This window comes from Daphnia pulex, chromosome 3 (assembly GCF_021134715.1).
Source record: "Daphnia pulex isolate KAP4 chromosome 3, ASM2113471v1".
In the NCBI taxonomy this organism is placed as follows: domain Eukaryota; kingdom Metazoa; phylum Arthropoda; class Branchiopoda; order Diplostraca; family Daphniidae; genus Daphnia; species Daphnia pulex.
In genome coordinates, this window is record NC_060019.1 from 8,040,665 (window position 1) to 8,061,515 (window position 20,851).

The 20,851-nt window shown below is 38.3% G+C and overlaps 6 protein-coding genes across 13 annotated transcripts; 2 read left to right on the top strand and 4 right to left on the bottom strand.

Annotated features, from left to right (window-relative positions):
* Positions 1-17: 17 nt before the first annotated feature.
* LOC124190544 (probable methyltransferase-like protein 23) lies at positions 18-1,904 on the bottom strand. Its single transcript, XM_046583258.1, has 3 exons — positions 1,553-1,904; positions 1,248-1,490; positions 18-1,158 (listed from the first exon to the last, which is right to left on the bottom strand). The coding sequence occupies exons 1-3, from the start codon at positions 1,658-1,660 to the stop codon at positions 817-819; spliced, it is 693 nt and encodes a 230-aa protein (XP_046439214.1). The 5' UTR covers positions 1,661-1,904; the 3' UTR covers positions 18-816.
* On the bottom strand, positions 112-786 carry LOC124190317 (acyl-CoA-binding domain-containing protein 6-like). Its single transcript, XM_046582942.1, has one exon. It carries the CDS (start codon positions 784-786, stop codon positions 112-114), a length of 675 nt encoding a protein of 224 aa, XP_046438898.1.
* A 1,524-nt stretch (positions 1,905-3,428) lies between the features above and the next one.
* Positions 3,429-6,055, top strand: LOC124190547. 3 transcript variants are annotated; one of them, XM_046583262.1, is made up of 4 exons: positions 3,429-3,572; positions 3,626-3,842; positions 3,915-3,980; positions 5,839-6,055. In XM_046583262.1, the coding sequence occupies exons 1-4, from the start codon at positions 3,570-3,572 to the stop codon at positions 5,907-5,909; spliced, it is 357 nt and encodes a 118-aa protein (XP_046439218.1). In that variant the 5' UTR covers positions 3,429-3,569; the 3' UTR covers positions 5,910-6,055. The 3 variants fall into 3 exon arrangements, with proteins under 3 accessions (XP_046439218.1, XP_046439219.1, XP_046439217.1); XM_046583261.1 differs by having other exon boundaries at positions 3,436-3,572; positions 3,658-3,842; XM_046583263.1 differs by having other exon boundaries at positions 3,430-3,842.
* A 636-nt stretch (positions 6,056-6,691) lies between these two features.
* Positions 6,692-8,883, bottom strand: LOC124190545 (collagen alpha-1(I) chain-like). 2 transcript variants are annotated; one of them, XM_046583259.1, is made up of 5 exons: positions 8,739-8,883; positions 8,598-8,656; positions 8,329-8,510; positions 7,462-8,261; positions 6,692-7,354 (listed from the first exon to the last, which is right to left on the bottom strand). In XM_046583259.1, exons 2-5 carry the CDS (start codon positions 8,607-8,609, stop codon positions 6,894-6,896), a joined length of 1,455 nt encoding a protein of 484 aa, XP_046439215.1. In that variant the 5' UTR covers positions 8,610-8,656; positions 8,739-8,883; the 3' UTR covers positions 6,692-6,893. The 2 variants fall into 2 exon arrangements, with proteins under 2 accessions (XP_046439215.1, XP_046439216.1); XM_046583260.1 differs by having other exon boundaries at positions 8,598-8,660; positions 8,742-8,875.
* Positions 8,884-9,661: 778 nt separating this feature from the next.
* Positions 9,662-19,345, top strand: LOC124190548 (organic cation transporter 1-like). Of its 3 annotated transcripts, XM_046583266.1 has the most exons (13): positions 9,662-9,718; positions 9,896-9,995; positions 10,215-10,429; positions 16,076-16,188; positions 16,426-16,868; positions 17,060-17,163; positions 17,254-17,408; positions 17,543-17,702; positions 17,776-17,914; positions 18,034-18,397; positions 18,469-18,650; positions 18,744-18,919; positions 19,055-19,345. In XM_046583266.1, exons 5-13 carry the CDS (start codon positions 16,449-16,451, stop codon positions 19,173-19,175), a joined length of 1,821 nt encoding a protein of 606 aa, XP_046439222.1. In that variant the 5' UTR covers positions 9,662-9,718; positions 9,896-9,995; positions 10,215-10,429; positions 16,076-16,188; positions 16,426-16,448; the 3' UTR covers positions 19,176-19,345. The 3 variants fall into 3 exon arrangements, with proteins under 3 accessions (XP_046439222.1, XP_046439223.1, XP_046439220.1); XM_046583267.1 differs by lacking the exons at positions 9,662-9,718; positions 9,896-9,995; positions 10,215-10,429 and adding an exon at positions 11,993-12,258; XM_046583264.1 differs by lacking the exons at positions 9,662-9,718; positions 9,896-9,995; positions 10,215-10,429 and adding an exon at positions 13,840-15,242.
* A 152-nt stretch (positions 19,346-19,497) lies between these two features.
* LOC124190549 (proteasome assembly chaperone 1-like) lies at positions 19,498-20,814 on the bottom strand. Of its 3 annotated transcripts, none has more exons than XM_046583268.1 (6): positions 20,755-20,814; positions 20,531-20,639; positions 20,361-20,446; positions 20,092-20,303; positions 19,816-20,017; positions 19,498-19,749 (listed from the first exon to the last, which is right to left on the bottom strand). In XM_046583268.1, the coding sequence occupies exons 2-6, from the start codon at positions 20,626-20,628 to the stop codon at positions 19,547-19,549; spliced, it is 801 nt and encodes a 266-aa protein (XP_046439224.1). In that variant the 5' UTR covers positions 20,629-20,639; positions 20,755-20,814; the 3' UTR covers positions 19,498-19,546. The 3 variants fall into 3 exon arrangements, with proteins under 3 accessions (XP_046439224.1, XP_046439225.1, XP_046439226.1); XM_046583269.1 differs by having other exon boundaries at positions 20,778-20,796; XM_046583270.1 differs by having other exon boundaries at positions 20,751-20,779.
* Positions 20,815-20,851: the final 37 nt, after the last annotated feature.

Below are 20,851 nucleotides of genomic sequence, written 5' to 3' on the forward strand. Positions count from 1 at the left end.
ATCATTGATTTGTAATGTTTTAACTGGAAAAATTGTTTATTGACGGATAAAGACATCCTCATTTGTAGAAAGAAACATAACATAAGAAAACAACTGAACTGTATAATTGGCTTACAAGTCTGACAGCTCGGAAGGGAGCATACCATTATGATCTCGGATGTTTTGGTTTGCGTGAAGTTGTTCCAAAAATCGAATGCACTCATCGTGGCCACAAGCGAAAGCATAATGCAAGGGGGTTTGTCCATCACCGTCTGTAACGTTCACGTCCGCACCTTTCTTCGCGAGCAGATTGATCATTGACGTATCGCCTCTATCCGCCGCCCAATGAATCAATGCCATTTCGTTTTCGTCCCGTTGATCTATAAGTGATGGATTTACACTTAACATGGATGAAACGTGTTCGATTTTTCCCTCTTTCAACCAATCAAAAATTGTCTTGTCACTGTCGTCCAGCTCTTGATCCATTTTGGCCATACAGCTGACTGTTACTCCGAAAGCTGATGTTTTTTTAACACTTGACGTTCCTTTCTTATGGTTCGATGCCAAACTATCCACTAGTTCGATATACTGGGATTTGGCATCATTGAGGCTGGTGGTTCCAAGAGCATTCCACGCTTCCCATTTCTGACGTGCTGTGTAGTTAAATATTCCTGGTTTGGAAATATTACATGTTCCTAGCGTTGCTTGTTTGTATAGTCCATAGAGCCGCAGCATGGTGGTTGTATCAATGTTCACAAATTCCTTCACTGTCTCTGAAGCTTCACTGAAAGCAGAATCCAGATCCATTATTGATTCCATATTGCAGAACTGGAACAACTAGGAAGCACGATGAATTTCGAAGAGTTGTATAGTATTATCCTGAGTGAGTTCAGCGACATCAACAACTGAGCTTGAAATAATGCTTGCCACTTCAAGAGTCTTGCAGCATAATTTCCACTTTGACAAGTAAGGTTCAAAACTCCAATCTGAACTCCTTTCCTTGTAGGAGCACACAAAACTTGCAGATGGATTCTTTTCCAGCAGATAGGATACAGTCATGAGAATTGGTTCAAAAACAGTTGGGTCATAGAAGCAGTCTGAACTTATGATGAGGTCAACTGGTTCAAGTTTTAAAAGTTGTGGTTCAAATGTACCCCATGTGAGTCCAATTATTTTTACCTTTCAAATAATAAATAAAATATTACTAAAAATTAAAATTTGTCTCACATTTATAAAAGCAATACATTGAAGGGATAAATTATTTTTACCTTATCGCCCACACCATTAGTTACAGCACTTGTTCTACAGTTTTCTAAACATTTAGTGAAGCGAGAACAATCACTTAGTGTAACATTAGCTCCACATTTAGCAGCAACCACTCCTGGAAGTGAAGTTCCAGCACCCAATTCAATTACGTGCTTCCCGATTAATTCAGGTCTCTGACTCCATAAATACCATGCTAGGACTGGAGCACAGGGCCACGTATACATGCCATAGCTTGCATGAAGTTGCTATGTGTAAGTTGAAAATCGTACAGTTTATTGAAATTCAATTTTTAAAAAACCAAACTCACCTCAGGTATAATAACGGCTAAGGTTTCAGCTGGATTATCAGGACACGAGAAAAAGAAATGCTTATGAGTCGGTTTTGATGAATCTGTACCAATTGAATTAATGTCCATTCCACATTACAATGTGGATTTTTTACACTTTACGAATTCTGGAACGCTAAATATATCAAGTTACAATTTTTAAACAGAATATGTTTTATATGAATTCTACGTGAAGCAGAAACACAGTTGATAACACGAAAAATGCAACGATGATCAAACCAACGGTCTGTCAGATGAGGTAGGTAGACAAACAGATAAGCATTACTAGCAGAATGATAAGCGAACAGCCGGAGGACCTAGAAGGTTCCCCCCAATTCCGCTATGATCGCTAGTACGGAATTGTGTATGGCGGGAATACGAATTATGAACTATGATGATAAAACTGATAATGTGTGTGCGCCAGTGTGCATAAGTGCATTTCCAATCTCAAATACAACGTCATTACCTCAAAATTATTTTATTTCTTTTTTTTACACTGTATTCTACTTTTCATGTCCCGAAACAATTTACATGGCACATAAATAAGTAGTTGGAAGAAAAATAAATCCCTCCCTCCTTCGGCTGCCGGTTACGCTCTGCTCAAGTTGTAGTCTCACTTAAGTGCTAGAGTTTCTGTCCAGCAGATGTTATTAGCAAGAAAGGTTAGACAGTTATAAGTTGTTGGGTAAAATTAAGTTAACCAGGATATTTCATAACTTTTCAGGCATGGCGCGTCCCAGACATGCAGGCAGCCAAGGTCAATTGACAATTTTGACACCAATGCCCCTGGTAGCCGAGGGAAATAGGTGTGGCGGTGGCCGGCCGCCAAGCAAATAAATGTTTGACAGAATTGTTAAAAGAACTTGACCAACTAAGAATATATTGTACATATTTAAATATTCTAGCAGCCTATAGGTTGCACTTACTACAGTGTTTACAACACGATACCCCCTTCAAAACGTCCAACTGTCAGTTTTGTAAAAATTATTTCCTGTTCTTAGTAGGTAGGATTTGCCTTTCTTTTTCAATGTTAGCCGACAGCAACACAAAGGTGGCCATAAAATTGACGTAATACCTGTCTCAACAAGTGAAAGGTATGAATTATTCATACAACCGCACAGCTGGCTGATAAAGTGATAAATTTCTAAAATAAATAATACAAAAGGAATTCGGAAAACTGGTATAGATAGAATGTTTTTTTTAGAAATTGGTTGCCCATATTTTAAGACCTTGTACTTGTTTAACACATTTAGACCGAGCGATGATATTGGATAATGTAGGCTACAACCCGTTGCATAACAGTATAAAAAGCCTGCCGTTATTCGTTTTAGCTTTCATGTTCAACAAATAAATTCCATAGAATTTCCAACTCATCAGCTGCTTATAACTACTGCTTAACACAAAGAAAAAAATATGTATGCACGGCTTCTGCGGTTACATATCTCATCTTAAAAGAAAGACTACAGCAATCACTTTCTTATTTTATGCCAATTTTGGTATAAATATTTGAAAACTGGTTGTGTGTAATGTTTATACTTGCATCACTTAAAATATTTTCTATAATTTGAAAGCGGTATTCTGGAAAGTTCTAAACAATTGTTTAAAAAAAATCAAAAGACAAGCATGCGGTATGCTGTCTTTAATCGAATTTCGGTGAATGTCTAATAATTGGGTATAGAACGGGTTCTGTGTCTTTGGCTAGGGAGGAGGAGCTAATAAGGAAATTTAAGGTCGTTTGGTATGTGTATCTTTGATAATGACTTTTTAACCAGGAACTCGATTTTACCAGTTTGAACTAGTTTGATGCGTGTACCTTGATGGTCGACTTGAACTACACCCCACCCATGCAATTATTTGACTTCTCGGTACGCGACTATAAAAGATATTGACGAGGGATTGTACGGCGTTCAGTGCGTTCAAATACCTTTATGCATACGGGCCGTGTGTTAAGACTGTGTAGTTTCGAGCGTTTCATTTCCCTGCGAGTATTTCATTTTAGATGGTTAGATTTCAAGAATTTGAATTGTGTAACATTATTTAGTTCAGTCTGAATAGTCTTATACACCTGACCAACCAAAAATGGATAGTAAATTTGCAGGTCGCTTTTCCGTCGTCGTTTTCATTTTGATAACCTTGACAACCGGGCTAATGAAAGCCCTTTTCCCTGCGGTGTACGATTTAATCGGATCTTCCTGTTTGGTGCTGGCAGGGTTGTCTGTGATAGCAATTTGCATTATTTACTGTGTGATCCCCAATATTCACTCCAACTCTCGTGAGTATATATCGTTCACTTTCTTATATGTCTTCTGTTGTCAAATAATTCTTTATTAATTGATTTTCACAGTTTCCAACAAGTCAAAGGCTGATTCTACACCAAGAACCAGTAAAGAAAGTCACACATACAATAATTGTAAGCCATCTCTTTATCTGCTATTTCCTAGTAAGAACTGTTCCTACCTGCTAAAAATCGGATCACACGGTACAAAGCGCGAGTCATGCTCGAAAGTCGCGCAATTTTACCCAACTGTTAACTTCATTTTTCTTTGACGTATAATAACCTTGAAAAGTAAGTTATACTATCTGCAATTCTTAAGTCAGCAACACGCGATGGACATGATAGAAAGGGCGGGAAGGGCTATTTTGCGGCTATTTTTTTGTTTCATCAGTAAACAAACCTTCGTGAAAACAACCAATGAAACCATGCAGCAACGAGAGATATAATTTCACCTATGGCCTGCGACTGATGCATTTAAAAAAAATTAGGTTAGGCATACTGCTGTCTGTTGTTTTTTAACCTTCTCTCTACTTCTGAGAATGTTTTCTTTCAATGTTGCTTCAACGTATTGTGTGATACGTATGTCAACGTTTGTTCTCCCCCCCTTTTCTTGAGTCGAGACTAGTGTCGTCTTGCTTGCTACTCACTCACTCTCTTTTGTCTCAACAAAGAATGCAGTTCATTCTTTCTTAGCACCAAAGTGTTTCAACTAAACTAAAAGGTATTGCACCATAGTTTCTAATCTCAACAGGTTATGGGCCCAGAGATTGACGTTTATTTACCACTGTCGTATTTATAATCTGTACAAGTTCCCCAGTTGAACGGAATACTCAATGACACCATTGAATGCCCAAGTTGGACGGAATACTCAATGCACCATTGAATGCCCAGTACACATTCTGGATGACAACAAATGCCCCTACATTTAATGTCGAGGGAAGATCAACAGAGCAAACACACCCACACTTGCTGTGCTATATGGTGACCGAAAAAGAGTCAAACGTCCCAAGTTGAAGAAAAAGCTAAACGAATTAAAAACAGAGTCAACGTGTACGCACTTTTACAATCTACTGAACAAACAAGAAAGAAAAATGATAGCCAAAATTTTACTTGCTGAATCCATGTTTGATCATCGCGAATCTCAAGAGTAGGCCTAATGAGGACGTGAAATGGCTCTGTTTATTGCAGCACAAACGTCGACGTCCTCACAACTCACATTCGCAAGACTTAGCCTATGTTCTTTCTCTGGTTTAAATAATCATGTTCTTGCCAATTGTCACGAGCGTAAACGCGAACAAGGTGAATCTCACGAATCTCAGCATGTAACAAACGCAAACCAAGTTCAAAAACCAAGAAATCTAAAGTAAAAATTGGATTTAGTCTAAATCAAACATTGAATTATCGTTTCTCACGCTCCGTTCAGTTTAAGGGGTTGTGTTGTTTTTTAACCTTCTCTCTACTTCTGAGAATGTTTTCTTTCAATGTTGCTTCAACGTATTGTGTGATACGTATGTCAACGTTTGTTCTCCCCCCCTTTTCTTGAGTCGAGACTAGTGTCGTCTTGCTTGCTACTCACTCACTCTCTTTTGTCTCAACAAAGAATGCAGTTCATTCTTTCTTAGCACCAAAGTGTTTCAACTAAACTAAAAGGTATTGCACCATAGTTTCTAATCTCAACACTGTCCTTGTCTTTGTTGTTTAACCGTCTGGAGCCGATTTTCCCTATCCAGAATAATAAATTAGAATTAAATACTAGCAAATATAATTCAGAATGTGCGATAAATGGAAATATCAAATATAACTTAATAACTAACGCACCCACTAAGGCTCGCACGCCCTTATTATTCAGTCATATTTAATAACCGTCACCGCATAATTACGCATGTTTTTACTCTCCTGTCAGCACCCACCGCCTGAACCTATCACCATTGTGAGCGTATAAACGAAGTCGCAGAGTCAAGTAATTAACTTGTTTATCTTTTTTTACTTGCAGCTACGACGGTGTTGATGGAAGAGAAACCGCAATTGTTGGTGATTAACGGCGCAACATGTTTACACATGTAAATAGCTTACTAGCTCACTCTTGATAGCCCTCACCTATGGACAAATACCAACGTTTTGTTAAGCGCGTTAGGTCGGTACCTCGCTAAAATTGTTAAACTGTATAAAACTGAAATACTGAAATATAGGCTACTCTTTTTGGATTTCTCGACTGCTCCATCAATTGTTTTTTTTTCAAAGAATTTTTGTTGCAGAATGTTGTTGTTGTTGTTGATGTTGTTGGCCAATGTGGGCCTTTCATTCGAGTACAAATAAAAATACATATGGAAGTAATGGGACATCGTTAGTTCACGTTATTTTAAAATTTGGTACTGTATAGATGGGGTAGTTCGGGACAAAGAATAAGGCGGAGCAGTAGGGGTAATGACCGGAGTCAACTTGAACACTCGAGTGACTGGAAAAGCAGAAAATCCCCAAAGATAAGTGCTGTCAAAAACTCAAAATAATAATTTAAAATAAGGAGCCATTGGGTGCCCACAAAGATTTTGTAATTTTTTTGTTTGTGAAAAGGTTTTTATCCCCGGGTCTTACCTACCTTCAGGTGAGAAGCGAGGGCTTCCACGGATTTATCGGTCCGTCGAATCAAAATAGAAGGAAACAAAACCTTGGATATTGCGGAAACTATTTCTTTAGCTTTTATTTTTATTTTTTTGTTCTCCCACTAGATGGCGTTGGGGGAAAAATGAGCGGTAGAATAGTTACATATGGGGAATAGTAAAATACAAAACAAATAAATATTAGCCCTCCCCCTAAATCGTTTTTAAAATGTTATGCAACACATCACGATCACTTCAATTTGGTTTATTTTATTCCTTCATTTTTTTCCATATTTGGAAGACATACACACTATGAAATAATCGATATTTACTTTTAATTTTTAATATGCTTGAATGCTTCAACTAATAAAGGCTACACAGCCGTGGTTGTTTTAAATATTTAGAAATTCGTACTTTTCAATGTTTTCCATTTACATGTTGTTCATTTCTCTTAAGCACGCTCCTCTTCTGACTCATTGTTATACGATTGAGCGGTAGTTTTATAACCTTGATGACGGCCAGCTTTCACAGGGCCGTATCCATCATGTCCGTCATGTCCGACAGATTCATATGTTTCAGGAACACCTGATGGGGATCCAGTTGGCCCTTTCGGGCCAATGGGACCTCTTGCTCCTGGAGCACCAGTTTCCCCCTGTTTTCCAGAAGGTCCAATAGGGCCAATTGGTCCCGCTGGCCCCTTAGCTCCGGTTGCACCAGTTTCACCATCACGGCCAGTTTCTCCTTGTGGCCCAACAGGGCCGACAGGGCCTACTTCTCCGATGGGGCCAGGAAGCCCTTGTGGGCCAGCAATCCCGGATTCGCCTTGCGGTCCTTGAGGTCCTGTTTCGCCTTTTTCACCAATTGGACCCGGTGAACCATTCTCCCCAGATTTGCCATCATCTCCCTTAGGACCTGATTAATATTGACATTTATCAAATAAGATATTTTTAAAAAATGGTGCCATTGTTTGATATGTTGGACAAATGGACAGTCTTCAAATTAAACAAAATTTTACAAACCTGGAGATCCTGGAGCACCATCCTTTCCGTTTTTGCCTGGAGCACCTGGTAAGCCGTTGAGACCATCTTTCCCAGGTAAACCAGCTTCACCGTTAACTCCATTGGGGCCAATTGGTCCCTGTGGCCCAGCTTGTTTGCTCGGAGCACCGGGAAGACCGTCCTTGCCAGGAGTTCCCGGGGATCCAGAAATTCCATTTTCTCCTTTAGCACCTTTAGCGCCGTTGAATCCTGGAGACCCGTTTTTACCAGATAAACCTTGAGGACCCACTGGACCGATTGGGCCGACTTCACCAACGGGACCTGGAGCGCCTGGAGCGCCATCTTTTCCAGGAGCACCTGGAGCACCTGCTGGCCCAGGAATCTTGGACGGTATGCTTTGACCTGGTGCACCCGTTTCACCCTTCTCTCCTTGCGGACCAGTCAATCCTGGTTTTCCGTCATTTCCAGGAGCACCTGGAGCACCTACAAAGCCTGGTTGTCCGTTTATTCCTGGTTCTCCTTTACTTCCATTAGATCCTGGTAGACCGCGGGCTCCTGGAGCTCCATCGTTTCCTCGGGCACCTGTCAAACCCTGACTTCCAGGGGTTCCATTAGAACCGGGCTGGCCTTTAGGTCCAGTAGAACCAGGAGCTCCGGGTGATCCCTGATCTCCAGTGTCTCCCTTCTGTCCGGCTGGACCTACTGCTCCAATTGGGCCTGGAGCTCCTGGGACTGGGACAAATTTTGCATCTGCGCCTGGGGCACCAGCCGGTCCTTGTTTTCCAGAAGGTCCGATAGGTCCCGTTAACCAAGGAAGGTAACTGAAAGAAGTACATTTTTCTTTAGTTGGGTTTGTTGTCTTTTAATGATGTGTTTATTAATACTTACCGCAGAAAACTGGCCCATTGTCTTTGGATTTCGTCATTTTCATATTTGTTTGCAGATATAATAGGATTCAAAGCTGCCCATTGTTCATCGGTATATTGGGCAACTACTTGTGAACGCTGTTCAAAAATGCCATATTGAGGTGGAGCAGCTAGTGCCGCTGCCAAGAGGATAGATAAAATAGCCTAAAAATAGGGAAATGGTTTGGGTATAAATGTTGCAAATTAGTCGTCTACCTCCAAGTAAAATAAAACGTTTGTTAATTAAGTTACCGTTGTTTTCATTGCGCTTTCTTATGAAATCTGCCGTTTCCGTTGATGCAGCTGTTTATCTTTAAATTCAAAATGATTTTGTTTTAGCAAACAATCACGTTCGTAAGAGTTTATTAAATAAGGATATTTAATAAATTTTACCTTTTTTATTTTCTGTAGAACCTACGTTGTTCCCTAATCCACCTCTTAATGGTGAATGGTGAACATCGACTGCTGATCTTTTCTTTTTAAACTGTAGCTCGCCTCTCAAAGAATTTCAACAATCACTTCAAATTCCAGTAAAACCTGTCTATAAGTAGTAAAGGTTATAGATCATTTATACTTCTGTAGCGATATACTGTACAGTCAACCACAATTTTCGTCGGACCCGGCCAGACGTTCTCTTATTCTCCCCATCAAGTGAAAGGAGGGCCGGTACCTCGCCACCCCAGTTTCGTGGGACAATAACACGATAAAATATACATGTGGATAAAGCTGACAAACCCGATCAACCACACCCGATGTTATCCTGGCAGCTTTCATCATACCTAGTTTTTTAAGCGATGGGTTGGCAATTTCAGACGACGCTGTGAGAGATTACCAATTTAAACTTCCCAGAAACATTCAAATTTTTCAGTAAATTGATGGTATTTCATTAAACCTCTAAAAGCAATGACATCCCTAGCTCTCCATATCATATACTTGATACAGTTTTAGCCATATCAACAATGGCTTCTTTACCATTTAAATTGACAACTTTAACCTAATTTACATTTTACGCTGATGTCACTCTCCCATGCACATCAAGGATCAAGGACATTAGAGAGATCAAACATGTTTATTTTCTCTAAAACTAAACCAAATTGAACTTTTTTTTTGAGGGGGGACTAATTCCTTCAACTTATTCGGTTATTCCTTTATCGTTTTTCAGCGGTTTGGATTTTGAGGGAAGAATTTAATTTTTTTTTCATTTATAATTTCTATCGATATCGTATCGTATCGTAAGCATGCTGATTCGCTGATTAGAAGAAAATTGGACAAGTGTCGTCTGCTGCTTTCGTTTAGTTTAAAATTTCGAAAAAGTCAGAGACAAAGAACAAGATTTGTTTTTGATAACCGTCATACTCCATGCTGTTTAGCGGGTAAATATATTAAACTAAGAATAGAAATAGAATGATTCTAAGAGTTATAGGAAGAGTTGTTTAAAAATAGTGAAATGTTAGTTCCTGACTAGCATTTATCATGTGATTGGCTGATTGCCCTGTCGATGCATGGCAGTTTGTTTGTAGGCTACTATGTAACATTTTTCTTTTCTGCAGATTTGAGGCCAGAGCCAGCCATCATAACCACACAATGTGAAAGCTTTTATTTTGCAGGTGTTAACCTGTCACCAGCAAAAATCTCATGATCATCGCTTGGGTATAATGATTTCTTTTACTTTAATTGAACTGTGACCTGCTAGATATTTAATGCTGCATTGCTGCATTATCTGCATCAATGCATTGTATTACTAGTAAACCTTTCATTCTCTCATTTGTTAAAAATTAGGGATTACCCAGTGTCTCATTTTCAACTTTTCTTGACTTTTGTTTCTGTCAATGATATTTTTTCGTAACCCATTTTCTATTTTTTTTTTAGATAAAAAGCATCCCATTGCATTGGAATGCATTATCAATCGAGTTACGGATATCTCTTTTCCCCCTTTCTTGAAATGTCCTCGTGTACGTCCATGTGAATGTGGGTGTATTTTCACACCCTTTTGCCTTTTACCCTATCCTGTCTGGTGTAATTGAACTCTTCAGCGGATGGATGGAGCAACTGGAGATGCCTGGCTGTATTTCCCAGGCACAAAGGTAGGATCAAATTGAACTTCCTTTTTGACAATTTTTGGTGGCGTGTTGATTATAAATCGTTACGTAGTCATGGGGGGGGGGGTATGTTTATTCCTGAGCTAGGCGACTGTTTTCTCTCTCCGTTTTTGTTTTTTCTCAGTAAGGGTAAATTCACTAAAAATCCCATTTGTCGAACGACTGCAGATCATGCTCGGTTTTGTAGAATCTCACAACTTTTTAACCATCACATTTTGAAAATATTTGAAGTTCTTTAAACACTTTAAGCAAAATGCAACAAGAACATTTTTGACTAAGAGGGACCTGCCACCACACAGGCAATTTTTCCTCGTTACCTATATGGAACTGCTCCAGGTGAATTTGATGCTAAAGTGAAATTGATGCTGCAGCATCAATCGGTATTATTCCGGCATGCCCATGCCATTGCGGCGCATTGCGGCTGCCCGACTCGGAAAATCTCGGCACCGTTGAGCATTTACTGTAAATGATGTCAAGCTTAATTTTATATTTTATCGTCAATTATTACGTAACAATTGAGGGCAAGATATAGCCCTAAAAAGAAATCAGTTATATGTCCTATGTATTCGTTCTTTTCTGTTTCCTCTTAGGATAAGACAATCAAAAGAAAGCACGAATTTTTAACAGAAAACTTAAAATTTTTAACAATAAAGGCTTATGTATAAAAATAGTTCTTACTTTTACCCGAAATTAAATGCAAAAGAAATTCAATTCTTTTAAATTTTAACTAATAAGCGATTTTTTTTATGAGGATATATATAATTTTGTATAGGAATGCAGGGAAAACAGAACAACACAATGGTGCTGAAAAAAATCTGCAACTCAAGTGGAAAAACGACTAAAGCCATGTCTTGTACAGCAGTTTGTGTCATGCAAATTTAACTGGAAGGGAATGTGTAGCTGTCATATCTGTTAAAATCCATTAAGCGTTTACGCTTGAGTGCAAATTTCCATCATACTTTTCATCCGGGTATTTCCACTTGAGCGCCGTATTCACAAAAAAACCTATGCATAACACAATCATAATTTTAAATTGCTGCATTGAAAGAGAATCTCATTTCAATTTCAAGCTCAACAAGTCTACGCATTTAAATACGCACAAATAGATTATTCTATATGGTCAGAGATAGCTGAATAACCGGATATCACTTTTGTACAAGTAAAACTGGATTTCCACATTTTTCCTTCCAAATTTGGTAATCACCAAGTGATCCATTCTTTGAAATCGCGCCTCTTTTAGAAGTAGTACAAGTCTAAAGATCATTGCGTCATACGGCGCCATATTCGCACATAAATTGTGCCATTTATATGAAAATCTTTTTTAATGCTGTGATGAGACCCGTCTGTATGTAAGAGATATAAGATTAATAATAATCCAAATATCTACTTGGCTTGTTAAGAATCTATCCATTTACGCGTAAACCGCGTCGAAAAAATCGCGTCTTAAAATTGAGTTAATACCTAATTTATTTGTATAAAAGTAACTGAACAAGAAAGCGCAAAAAAAATTTATAAATATAAACAAATAAGGAGAAATTTTTTATCGCCAGCAGATGCTGGAAAATCCAAATTTCAAGAAGTTTGGGTGTTTTACTTAAAGTTCAGATGCTTGAAGGCCCGTGTCCGTAGGGACCGTTTTCAGGTGTCTTTCATCTACTACAGACCATAGCAGTTCACAGCCCAGCAAGACTGCGACCAAGAGTGAGCCTATCAAATAGCCTGTGCTGTGTCCTGGGTGTCCTTATCATCATTCTTCTTTTTGTTTGACTGCAAATCCGTGCTAATCCCACAAGCAGCATTAAACTTAGAAACTCGTAATGTATTAAAGATATTTTCATTTTTCAAATCGTCTCTTTATAGAATTATAAAACGAGCTCTGCTGGTTGCTGGCTCATTTTTTAAAATATAGCTTAGAATATTCCTACTGATTCTTTTGCGATATTACTGATCAAAGGTGAAAATGAAGTTCTCTAGAATTGGTGAATTTTTTGTAGGGCCAAAATTGACTTGAACGCACGCATACCGTGGTAATTTATTTTATAGCTAATAATTTGAATCAGCACATTTCTTTTTTTTTTCTTTTTTTCTTTTTGCTTTTCTTTCTTTCATGTGATGTTGAAAAGAAATTTGATGTACCAGTACCACAACAATTCGTGATTGAAACAAGTGAAATGCTACTAATCAAAATTTTCTGTTTCGTGATGATCGGTGATGATAATATGACCCAATTAAAAAATGACGAGAAATCACTATTTGTTCGTGGTTTCTCGTCTCATCTCTTTTGGAACTTTCACAAATGTCAGATCTAACGAGAAAAGCCAGTAAGTTGTTATCATCGGGTGTTTTACTTTCGTTTTAATTGGTCTGTCGGGTTTACCGTATTCTTATTATGTTTCCGATCTTGATATTCATTTATTGAAAAGTATCAATAATGATGACGCATACGGTGAAGCATAACGTTACACAATATTGACATAGGACCAAACGGTCCAAATATGGTCATCTCGAAAATTATAGGTTACAATGTGAAATGAGAGCTTCTATAAAATTTAGGCGCGGCACAGTGTAGGGCACACTTATATCCTTGAAATTAGAAACAGCAATATGTTTACAAACAACCGACTGTGTATAAATGTGGTCACGCCACTCCACGTTGAATTGGCTCCTCCCACATTTGCACTCCTTTCAATTTTTGGGTTCTTTGGCAAAGCAAAAGTATACGGTGCATACATTTGTCTGTGTGACAACAATTCTTAACTTGGAAATAGCCATTGTAAATTGCCGGGATCTTGTATGCGTCACACGTGTTATTTTCCGGTTCTTGTTCAGAGCAGCCATTCAAGTTTTAAAAATAATCCAGACTGCTAAATACTTTTTGAATCTAAAATACAGAAAATGCAATACGAAATACAATTTTGCTATAAAAAAAAACAGACAGTGAATGGTGTAAACGAGTTTCTTCGGACTGATATGGCAAGCCGCGTTCGTGCCACTTTTCTTACGTTTAAAAAAAAAGTGTCTAGGACGGCTTGTCAAAATTCCACCTTTACGAAATGCAATAAAATTAAACTCAATTCTAGAAAATGAAACCTTGCTACGTGTGACAAACAATAACCCGAATTGGTGTTATATGGCGGATGCAAATTAGTGTGATATAGTGTGATATAAAGAATATCGTTCGTGTCAAAAAAGAGTTTCGCTGTTTTATTATCCGAACTTATATAATTATAACAATAGGATGCAAATGATTGAATAACGTAAACGAATTGATCGCTTATTTCAGTTTCAGTTTCATTTCAAAGATTAAGCAAAAGGTCATTTTGCTTTGGAAAAGACTACAAAATCGGTGGAATGACGTTAATTTGTTAATTTGTTGTCTGCTGAGCCAGTCTGAACTTTCACGTGCAGCGGTGATGTCGTTGGGTCCACTTAGGAAAAAAAAAAGTTGTGCGTCATAGTGGCCAAAGTGAGAGTCCAGTGACCGCTATCAATGCTTGTGTTTTTGTTTTTGGAAAACAACTTAACATGCAGATTTATGCAGACATTTAAGCTTGACGATATATGGATAGTTAGGCTAATTGTTTGTGAAACCAGTTAGTTATAAATGGCATTTGTTTGTTTCTTTTTTTTTCTTTTTTTAATTACACTTTTTGGAACTTTACTTACTAAAATCTTGCAGAACGTATTATTTGTGTTTATGGGTCTACAATAGGCCCATATAAGTTTTCTAAATTCAAAGAGCCTGTGCCTATCTATCTAATTTATATGATGTAGTGCTCTTGTTGAAATCCTAGTTCTAATTGTCATTCTAGTTTCTATTTCTTTAAGGATTGCACACAGGATGTCTCTTTTAATTTGCTGAAGTATCTGCCTTGATAACATTGAAGATTTCCTCTCCGATTTATCTGATAATAACACAACACTTCTTGAATAAAAGCGTCTGTTGTGTTCAAAATAAATTCCGCAAATTTGCTGAATTTCGATCGAAACAAATTGAATCTCCTCATTTTGTACCAACGAAAAAATTGCGATAGATACGTGTGAATTGCCATCTATCCCCTACTTCTTTCTTTTTTCTCGGTGCCAAATTAAATCATTTAAGATTTAAAAAAAAAAGCCGTAAACCTGAAGGATTGTACTATATTTTGTATAAGGTAGCAGTATGGACAAGCCAATCGTTTTTAATGTACGGGAGAATAGAGCACAGACGCGCGTCTTCGAGAGCTTCAACTCACGCTATCCCAGCAATATAAGACTGTAGCAGGAAACACGCCTCATGTAGCCTGGCCTATATGTTCTAACGTCAATGAAGAATGCGAAGCCGGGGCAGGACGGATAGGAGGAGTAGCCAAGGAAAAAATAAAGGAGCTCTATACACACAGAGGCTGGTCCTTGTAGAGGAAACTCTACGAGTAAAATAGAAAAGGACGTTGAAGCAGTCACGATTTGTTTTGAGTCTTAGCAGTTCGCTTACTCAACGAGACTTGTTCGGCAGTGGCGCAATATAGTGTTCAAGTTAACTTAATATGTGCAGTTCGGGCTTCATGTAGACTTACTGTTCGAATAAAGGATTTTCTAATGACGGTGATTCCTACAGACGTTTAGCGACGTTCGAAAAGCAAAGAAGACTGAGAAGTCGTTGTAGAGTGACCAGCAGCAGTTAAAAGTTAATTGAGTTCAATTTAGTTTTGGTCTATTAGTAAACAGCATCCACGGAAATCGTAGTGTAACCTACTCAAAGTGATCTACTGACATTCATGAATTAATGACCGAAATTATGAAACGTCTAACTTGTAAGGTAAAATTTAATTCACTTGTGTACCGTCCAAAATTATTTCAAAGTCCTCCATGCGTTATTTTTTTTCCTGAATTAAAAGATGAAATATGCGGAAGTATTTCATGTATAAGTGTATAACTGCTGTGTGTGCATGTTAATTTAATAATAACTTCCTTGCTATTGATTTGGTATAGTCCTAAATGTGTTCCTGCGTGCATGATTAAGTAAAATTTGCAGTACGCAATGTGTATAGAAAGTATTTTAAGTACGATGATTTTTTTTTCTCAGTACAGTTACGTTAATAGTTTTGCATTCTATAATTTGTTTTGCACGGTATTATCTCGTTGCTATTAATTTAGAAATAAAATACGTAATAGATACAACAACATGTACCGGCCGGGTATTCCAACATTACGCGATGATGCTGCATTGAGCAACGCAATAAACTGGAAATAAATCAACGAGAAATGGGAGGTTGCACAAAGGAAGTGGTGATCATAGCCCAATTTATGACTGGATGGGAAAGAAAACTTAACGAAGCCTTCTCATCTTAAGTGGCCCGTTGATGTCTGTGATGGGATCAATCTATGCGGGAAACAGCTGATCACTCGAGATCTACTATGACTCCTATATAGCTTTCCAGCCCACCTACTTATAGGCCAGCAGTGGTTACTTTTTTTTGTGTGTTTGCTAGTAAACAACAACCAATTCAATCCGCGAAGGCTATACACAATTTGTTTCACTATTTTCAAATGCGGGTTTAGGTTTCCCAACTAGCCTTTAGTTAAAAACATGCTGTCTCGATTTATTTAACTACAACAATCGCTTATTTTCGTTATCTTTTGGAATTCTAGATTTACTTACTCCGAATGACGTAATCCGCTGAGGCGCGAATAATTCTGTTTTTGAATTTCTACACATACATACACACAATCATCGCTTACAAAAAAAAATACTTCAATCTCAGGTAATATACTTATTCTTGTCTCCGTGTTTAAACGAGTCCTCTATCTGTAAACGAATCTACCCAATCCTATCCTGGAAACCAATCCATCACTTTGACCATTTGACTGTCTTGGCGGAACTCGGATGACGCAATGATTTGACAGGATATAATACTGTTTTGTACTATTATAGCTGGGCCAAAATAACATGATTTAATTACCAATTAACTTTTAATTATCTTTCAAAATGATTGATGTAGGGCATAGGTACTACTGAGCGACAATGGCTTCAATTGACTTCGATTCTGTCTTGGAGTATTTGGGAGCCGAGGGTCGATATCAAACAGTTCTCTACTATTTGCTGTGCATTCCGGCCACGGTACCAGCGGCCTTCCTCGCGTTCAATCAAGTCTTTTTATCGGCGACTCCCGGTCATTGGTGCCAAATCCCAGAGCTGGCAAATCTGACGGTTGACTACCGCAAGTCCTTGGGAATCCCGCACGATGGCACCAAATATTCCTCGTGCTCCATGTATCACGTTGATTTCAGTCAAGTACTGCCGGAAGTCATTTTGGCTGGTAATTGGCCATCCAACACGACGCTCCCGCTGCTGCCAGTGGCCAACTCCGCATGGCCAGTCACCAACTGCCTTCACGGCTGGGAATATGACAAAACCCAGTATGATGCCACCCTAGTTACAGAGGTCAGTTGAAACACAACTTTATTTAGACTATAATTACCATCAGTGTTCATCATGTTTTTTTTTTTTATGTTGAAAATTAATTTGCAAATGATAGGAGTGTTAGAAAATATGTCCCTGAGCTCTTATTATTATATTCCACCAAATAATAAGAAATGTAAAAAAAAAATGTATATTATGGCGAATTTATTCAGTTGAATTTAGTATGCGACAACAAGTGGTTACCATCTTTTTCCACAACCCTTTTTTATGTGGGGTCTCTTTTTGGAAATCTTCTCTTCGGCTGGATCGCTGACAAGTAAAGACATTTCTGATCACAACATTTTAAAAATTATTATTTTATTTATTTATTTATTTTTTGGCTTATTGTTCCAATTAAAATTTTCAGATGGGGACGTCGAATTTCTTTCCTGTTAATGATCTATATGGCTGTAACCCTCTCAATTGCTACAGCCTTTTCACCAAATTACACAGTATACATGGTTTTTCGGGCAGTCAATGGATTGACCTTCCCAGCTCTATTTCAGATACCCTATATTTTAGGTAATTCAAAAACATTTTATACTTTAAATTTACTGAAAGATTAAATATTCACGCGATATTGATTTGCCATGAATGCGCATAATCGTATACAGGCAAAATACCATTAACATGAATTCTTCTTTAAATGCACATAGTGATGGAGTTAGTGGGCCCCGAATTCAGGACTTTTGCTGGGAACGGAATCAGCATGTTCTTTGGCTTGTCACTTGCTCTACTGGCCGGGCTGGCTCATTTCCTGCGCCATTGGTTTCATCTCGCATTAGCGACATCGGTTCCATTTCTCCCCTTGTTTGGGTGGGTATTTCAGTCCTATCGATTTCTGGCTAGAATTATTTTTGTTTAACTTTTTCCTTTTTATGATTCAAAGATATTACTGGGTGGTACCCGAATCTCCACGGTGGCTCCTTAGCAGAGATCGAATCGACGAAGCAGAGGCCATCGTTCAGCGGATCGCTCGCATCAATAAGCGGAGCATACCAGCAAATTATTTGCGAAGCTTAAAGCAGGTATAACATTGTTGATGCCTTGGCGCATAGTTAATGGGTTGTACTAAGTTTACCGACTCTTTTGGTGTTGTAACTGTATTAAACTTTTTTTGTTGTATTATGCGCCCTCAATTTGATAGGAGAATACCAACGTGAAGCTATCGATGGAAGAACAACAGGAAGTGACACAATCTACTCATCCATCTCAGCAGCCCAGTAAAGGAACAATGCTGGAACTGTTACGCTATCCCAACATGCGCCGCAAATTTTACATTTTGACTTTCTTGTGGCTGGCCAATTCAGTGGCGTATAACGGCCTCTCGTACAACTCGTCGAATCTTGGCGTTTCCGACACGCTCGCCTTTTTCATCAATGCAATTGTTGAAGCCCCGGCCTACGTCCTGACGTGGTGGGCTATGGGGAGATGGGGTCGTCGGTGGGTCACCTGTTTAACTATGCTGCTGGGCGGCCTAGCCTGTTGCTGCTGCATGCTGGTTCCAGAAGGTAAAAAGAACAAGTTTCTATTTCGAAGACTAAATTCTAAAGAGATTTGATTTTACTTTTGCGGAGTACAGATCCGCTGTGGATTTCGGTAACGTTGGCGATGATTGGCAAGTTCGGGATCGCCGCCTCGTTTGGAATCATTTTCCTTTACGCCAGTGAATTATTGCCAACTGTTGTTCGAAGCCAAGCAATGGCGATCGCCTCCTTTGTGGCTGGAATAGGACTTATTGCGTTTCCCTACATAGTTTTCTTGGTAAGCATAAATCTTCTCATATCATTCGCAAAAGTTTAGTCATTTTGGATAAAAGATTCCTGTCTGAAATCAAATAATTTCTTAATTTTATAGGCAGTTTATTCTCGTCTGTTACCCTTGCTGATCATGGGTTTGTTAGCCACAGCCGGAGCTCTTTGCTCGGTTTTATTGCCAGAGACGTTGGGAGTAAGCCTGCCGCAAACTTTGGAAGAAGGAGAAGCTTTTGGCTTGCGGTCTCGGATTTGGAGTTGTCCTGCAGAAAGCAGAAAGTAATCAGCCATTTATACGCCTACATAATAATAATAATGCGCATTTTTCATTTGCCAAGACATTCAAAAACACGAAACGAAATCAATAGTTCCTCAACAATAAATTAAAACTAAATAACTTTAATTTTCTTATAGATGTCGAACAGTCGATGATACTAAGACGAGTGTCATCGAAAGTGGAGTCGAATCCCTAGTTCTTCTTGAGCCAAACGGTGCGGCAATTAAGTCGACGGAGTTTTTGCAACCGACCCTGTAATCTACGTCGTGTAGTGTGTAAAGTTTCCCTTCATTATCACTAAACATGCGCATAACTCAGATGTATTGGTTACTCTATTCTATTCTTACATTTTTTTATGACATCCAATCACAACGGGAAATATTCTTTATCGATGAATCTGAAATATATAAGACATATTTTCTTTCCTATCTCATGAATCGTTTAAGACGATTCAAAAACTGATTTCAAATACCGATTTGGCAGAGTTTTTCGATACATTGGAGCCATCTTAAAAAGGGAGAAAAATAGTTTTGCTAATTGTTTTTAGACTTGTGAATGAACTTGCAGGACAGAAATCGTGTAAGTTTACAGCAAACGTTTCATGTATTTGGTTTGCGGTTTAGAAAATATTAGATGTACAAGTTTCCAGTCTTTGCGCTCTGAATACGAATTGGGAAACGTCCAGTCCGGCTGACTGGCAGTTGACGGGTAGATTCAACCGAGCCTAAAAATTTTGTGAATCCCTCCACCATATCTGCTTCTAGGTTAAGAGTGGAGGAGAAAACAACACAGGCTATGGCTGGAACTTCTTTTATATCGCACACCGTCAATACTGGAAACAATTTTTTTTTAAACGTTAAGGTTTGCTTCTTTCAAAACACCGAAAATTATTTAATACTTCCTGCTGCAACTCCTCCTAAGATATTGGGCTGCTCGAGTCTGGTACCTTTCAAAAAGTCAGAGCAACTGTAGTTTGAAGTTGCTAATGTTCTCATCAATGGTGTCTCCATGAAAGTTGGATGGTCATCACTTTTGAAATTTGAGCTGGCAGATACTGTTAATATCAGCACTGTTGTGGTGCTCTTGAAGCTATTTATAACCTGATGCAATGAACAGCAAAGATTGCAATCTCACAATACAAGACCATCATTGGAGAAATTATTATACTACTTACAGTTTGGGAAAACAGATAAAAATCTTCAGAGGACATTGTTGAACTACAAGTGCAGAGTAAAATGTCCTGACTTATTTGGAAAAACAAGGACGGCTCAGGCTCCTTGTACTGCAAGCCCCAAATCTCAATATCAGATTTATCCAACTGTGTTTGTTTAATCAGTTTCCCAATAGGATCAGGGCTAACAAGAGGAAGGTGATTCTTAGCAAACTCTAAAATACAAAATATTAAATAGATTTGAATGTGAAAAAATAGCTCAACTTTCTCACCTGTCGCCTGTAATCCTTCAGAGAGGATAACTGTTTTACATTTTTCACGTATGTTTTCATCTAATTGAATTGTGTAAGTTGGTATTCTAAAATTGAGAAATAATGTCATGAGAATAACACAACCACTGATAAAGAATCAAAGCAATATTCTATTACTAAATCAATATTACTTTGTAGTGGCAAATGAAATGAAACCTTCATCATCATCGTCTTCAGGAATTTCTTCGGTTTTGGGATCCTCAAGGATTCGAAGTGATGTTGATTCCATCTCAAAAACTTCTGAAAAGTAAGCAAATCACAGCTGAATTTCAGTGAATTGCGTGAAATTAACGTTTACACTATTTATAACGCTTTAAGCTTAAGGCGTTTAAAAATTCAATAATTTTCAACCTACAATTCAAACTTCTCACGACTTACGTCACTTTCAAAGCAGACGACTTTACATTACTCGACATCTTTCAAGTTATGTTTTGCCAATTTTTATTTTATTT

What these genes read in the sequence shown, in the direction of transcription:
- LOC124190549 (XM_046583268.1), bottom strand. Translation starts at nt 20,628, where the DNA reads ATGGAATCAACATCACTTCGAATCCTTGAGGATCCCAAAACCGAAGAA. An exon ending in ATTTCATTTGCCACTACAAA is followed by an intron (nt 20,447 to 20,530) that starts GTAATATTGATT and finishes TCTCAATTTTAG; the next exon opens with AATACCAACTTACACAATTC. An exon ending in AGGAGGAGTTGCAGCAGGAA is followed by an intron (nt 19,750 to 19,815) that starts GTATTAAATAAT and finishes AATTGTTTCCAG; the next exon opens with TATTGACGGTGTGCGATATA.
- LOC124190545 (XM_046583259.1), bottom strand. An exon ending in CAATGGGCCAGTTTTCTGCG is followed by an intron (nt 8,262 to 8,328) that starts GTAAGTATTAAT and finishes TACTTCTTTCAG; the next exon opens with TTACCTTCCTTGGTTAACGG. An exon ending in TGGTGCTCCAGGATCTCCAG is followed by an intron (nt 7,355 to 7,461) that starts GTTTGTAAAATT and finishes AATATTAATCAG; the next exon opens with GTCCTAAGGGAGATGATGGC.
- LOC124190548 (XM_046583266.1), top strand. Translation starts at nt 16,449, where the DNA reads ATGGCTTCAATTGACTTCGATTCTGTCTTGGAGTATTTGGGAGCCGAG. An exon ending in ATTTGCGAAGCTTAAAGCAG is followed by an intron (nt 17,915 to 18,033) that starts GTATAACATTGT and finishes TCAATTTGATAG; the next exon opens with GAGAATACCAACGTGAAGCT. An exon ending in CTGCATGCTGGTTCCAGAAG is followed by an intron (nt 18,398 to 18,468) that starts GTAAAAAGAACA and finishes TGCGGAGTACAG; the next exon opens with ATCCGCTGTGGATTTCGGTA.
- LOC124190544 (XM_046583258.1), bottom strand. Translation starts at nt 1,660, where the DNA reads ATGGACATTAATTCAATTGGTACAGATTCATCAAAACCGACTCATAAG. An exon ending in TAGCCGTTATTATACCTGAG is followed by an intron (nt 1,491 to 1,552) that starts GTGAGTTTGGTT and finishes ACTTACACATAG; the next exon opens with CAACTTCATGCAAGCTATGG. An exon ending in CTAATGGTGTGGGCGATAAG is followed by an intron (nt 1,159 to 1,247) that starts GTAAAAATAATT and finishes ATTATTTGAAAG; the next exon opens with GTAAAAATAATTGGACTCAC.
- LOC124190547 (XM_046583261.1), top strand. Translation starts at nt 3,499, where the DNA reads ATGCATACGGGCCGTGTGTTAAGACTGTGTAGTTTCGAGCGTTTCATT. An exon ending in CAATATTCACTCCAACTCTC is followed by an intron (nt 3,843 to 3,914) that starts GTGAGTATATAT and finishes TGATTTTCACAG; the next exon opens with TTTCCAACAAGTCAAAGGCT. An exon ending in AAGTCACACATACAATAATT is followed by an intron (nt 3,981 to 5,838) that starts GTAAGCCATCTC and finishes TTTTACTTGCAG; the next exon opens with CTACGACGGTGTTGATGGAA.
- LOC124190317 (XM_046582942.1), bottom strand. Translation starts at nt 786, where the DNA reads ATGGATCTGGATTCTGCTTTCAGTGAAGCTTCAGAGACAGTGAAGGAA.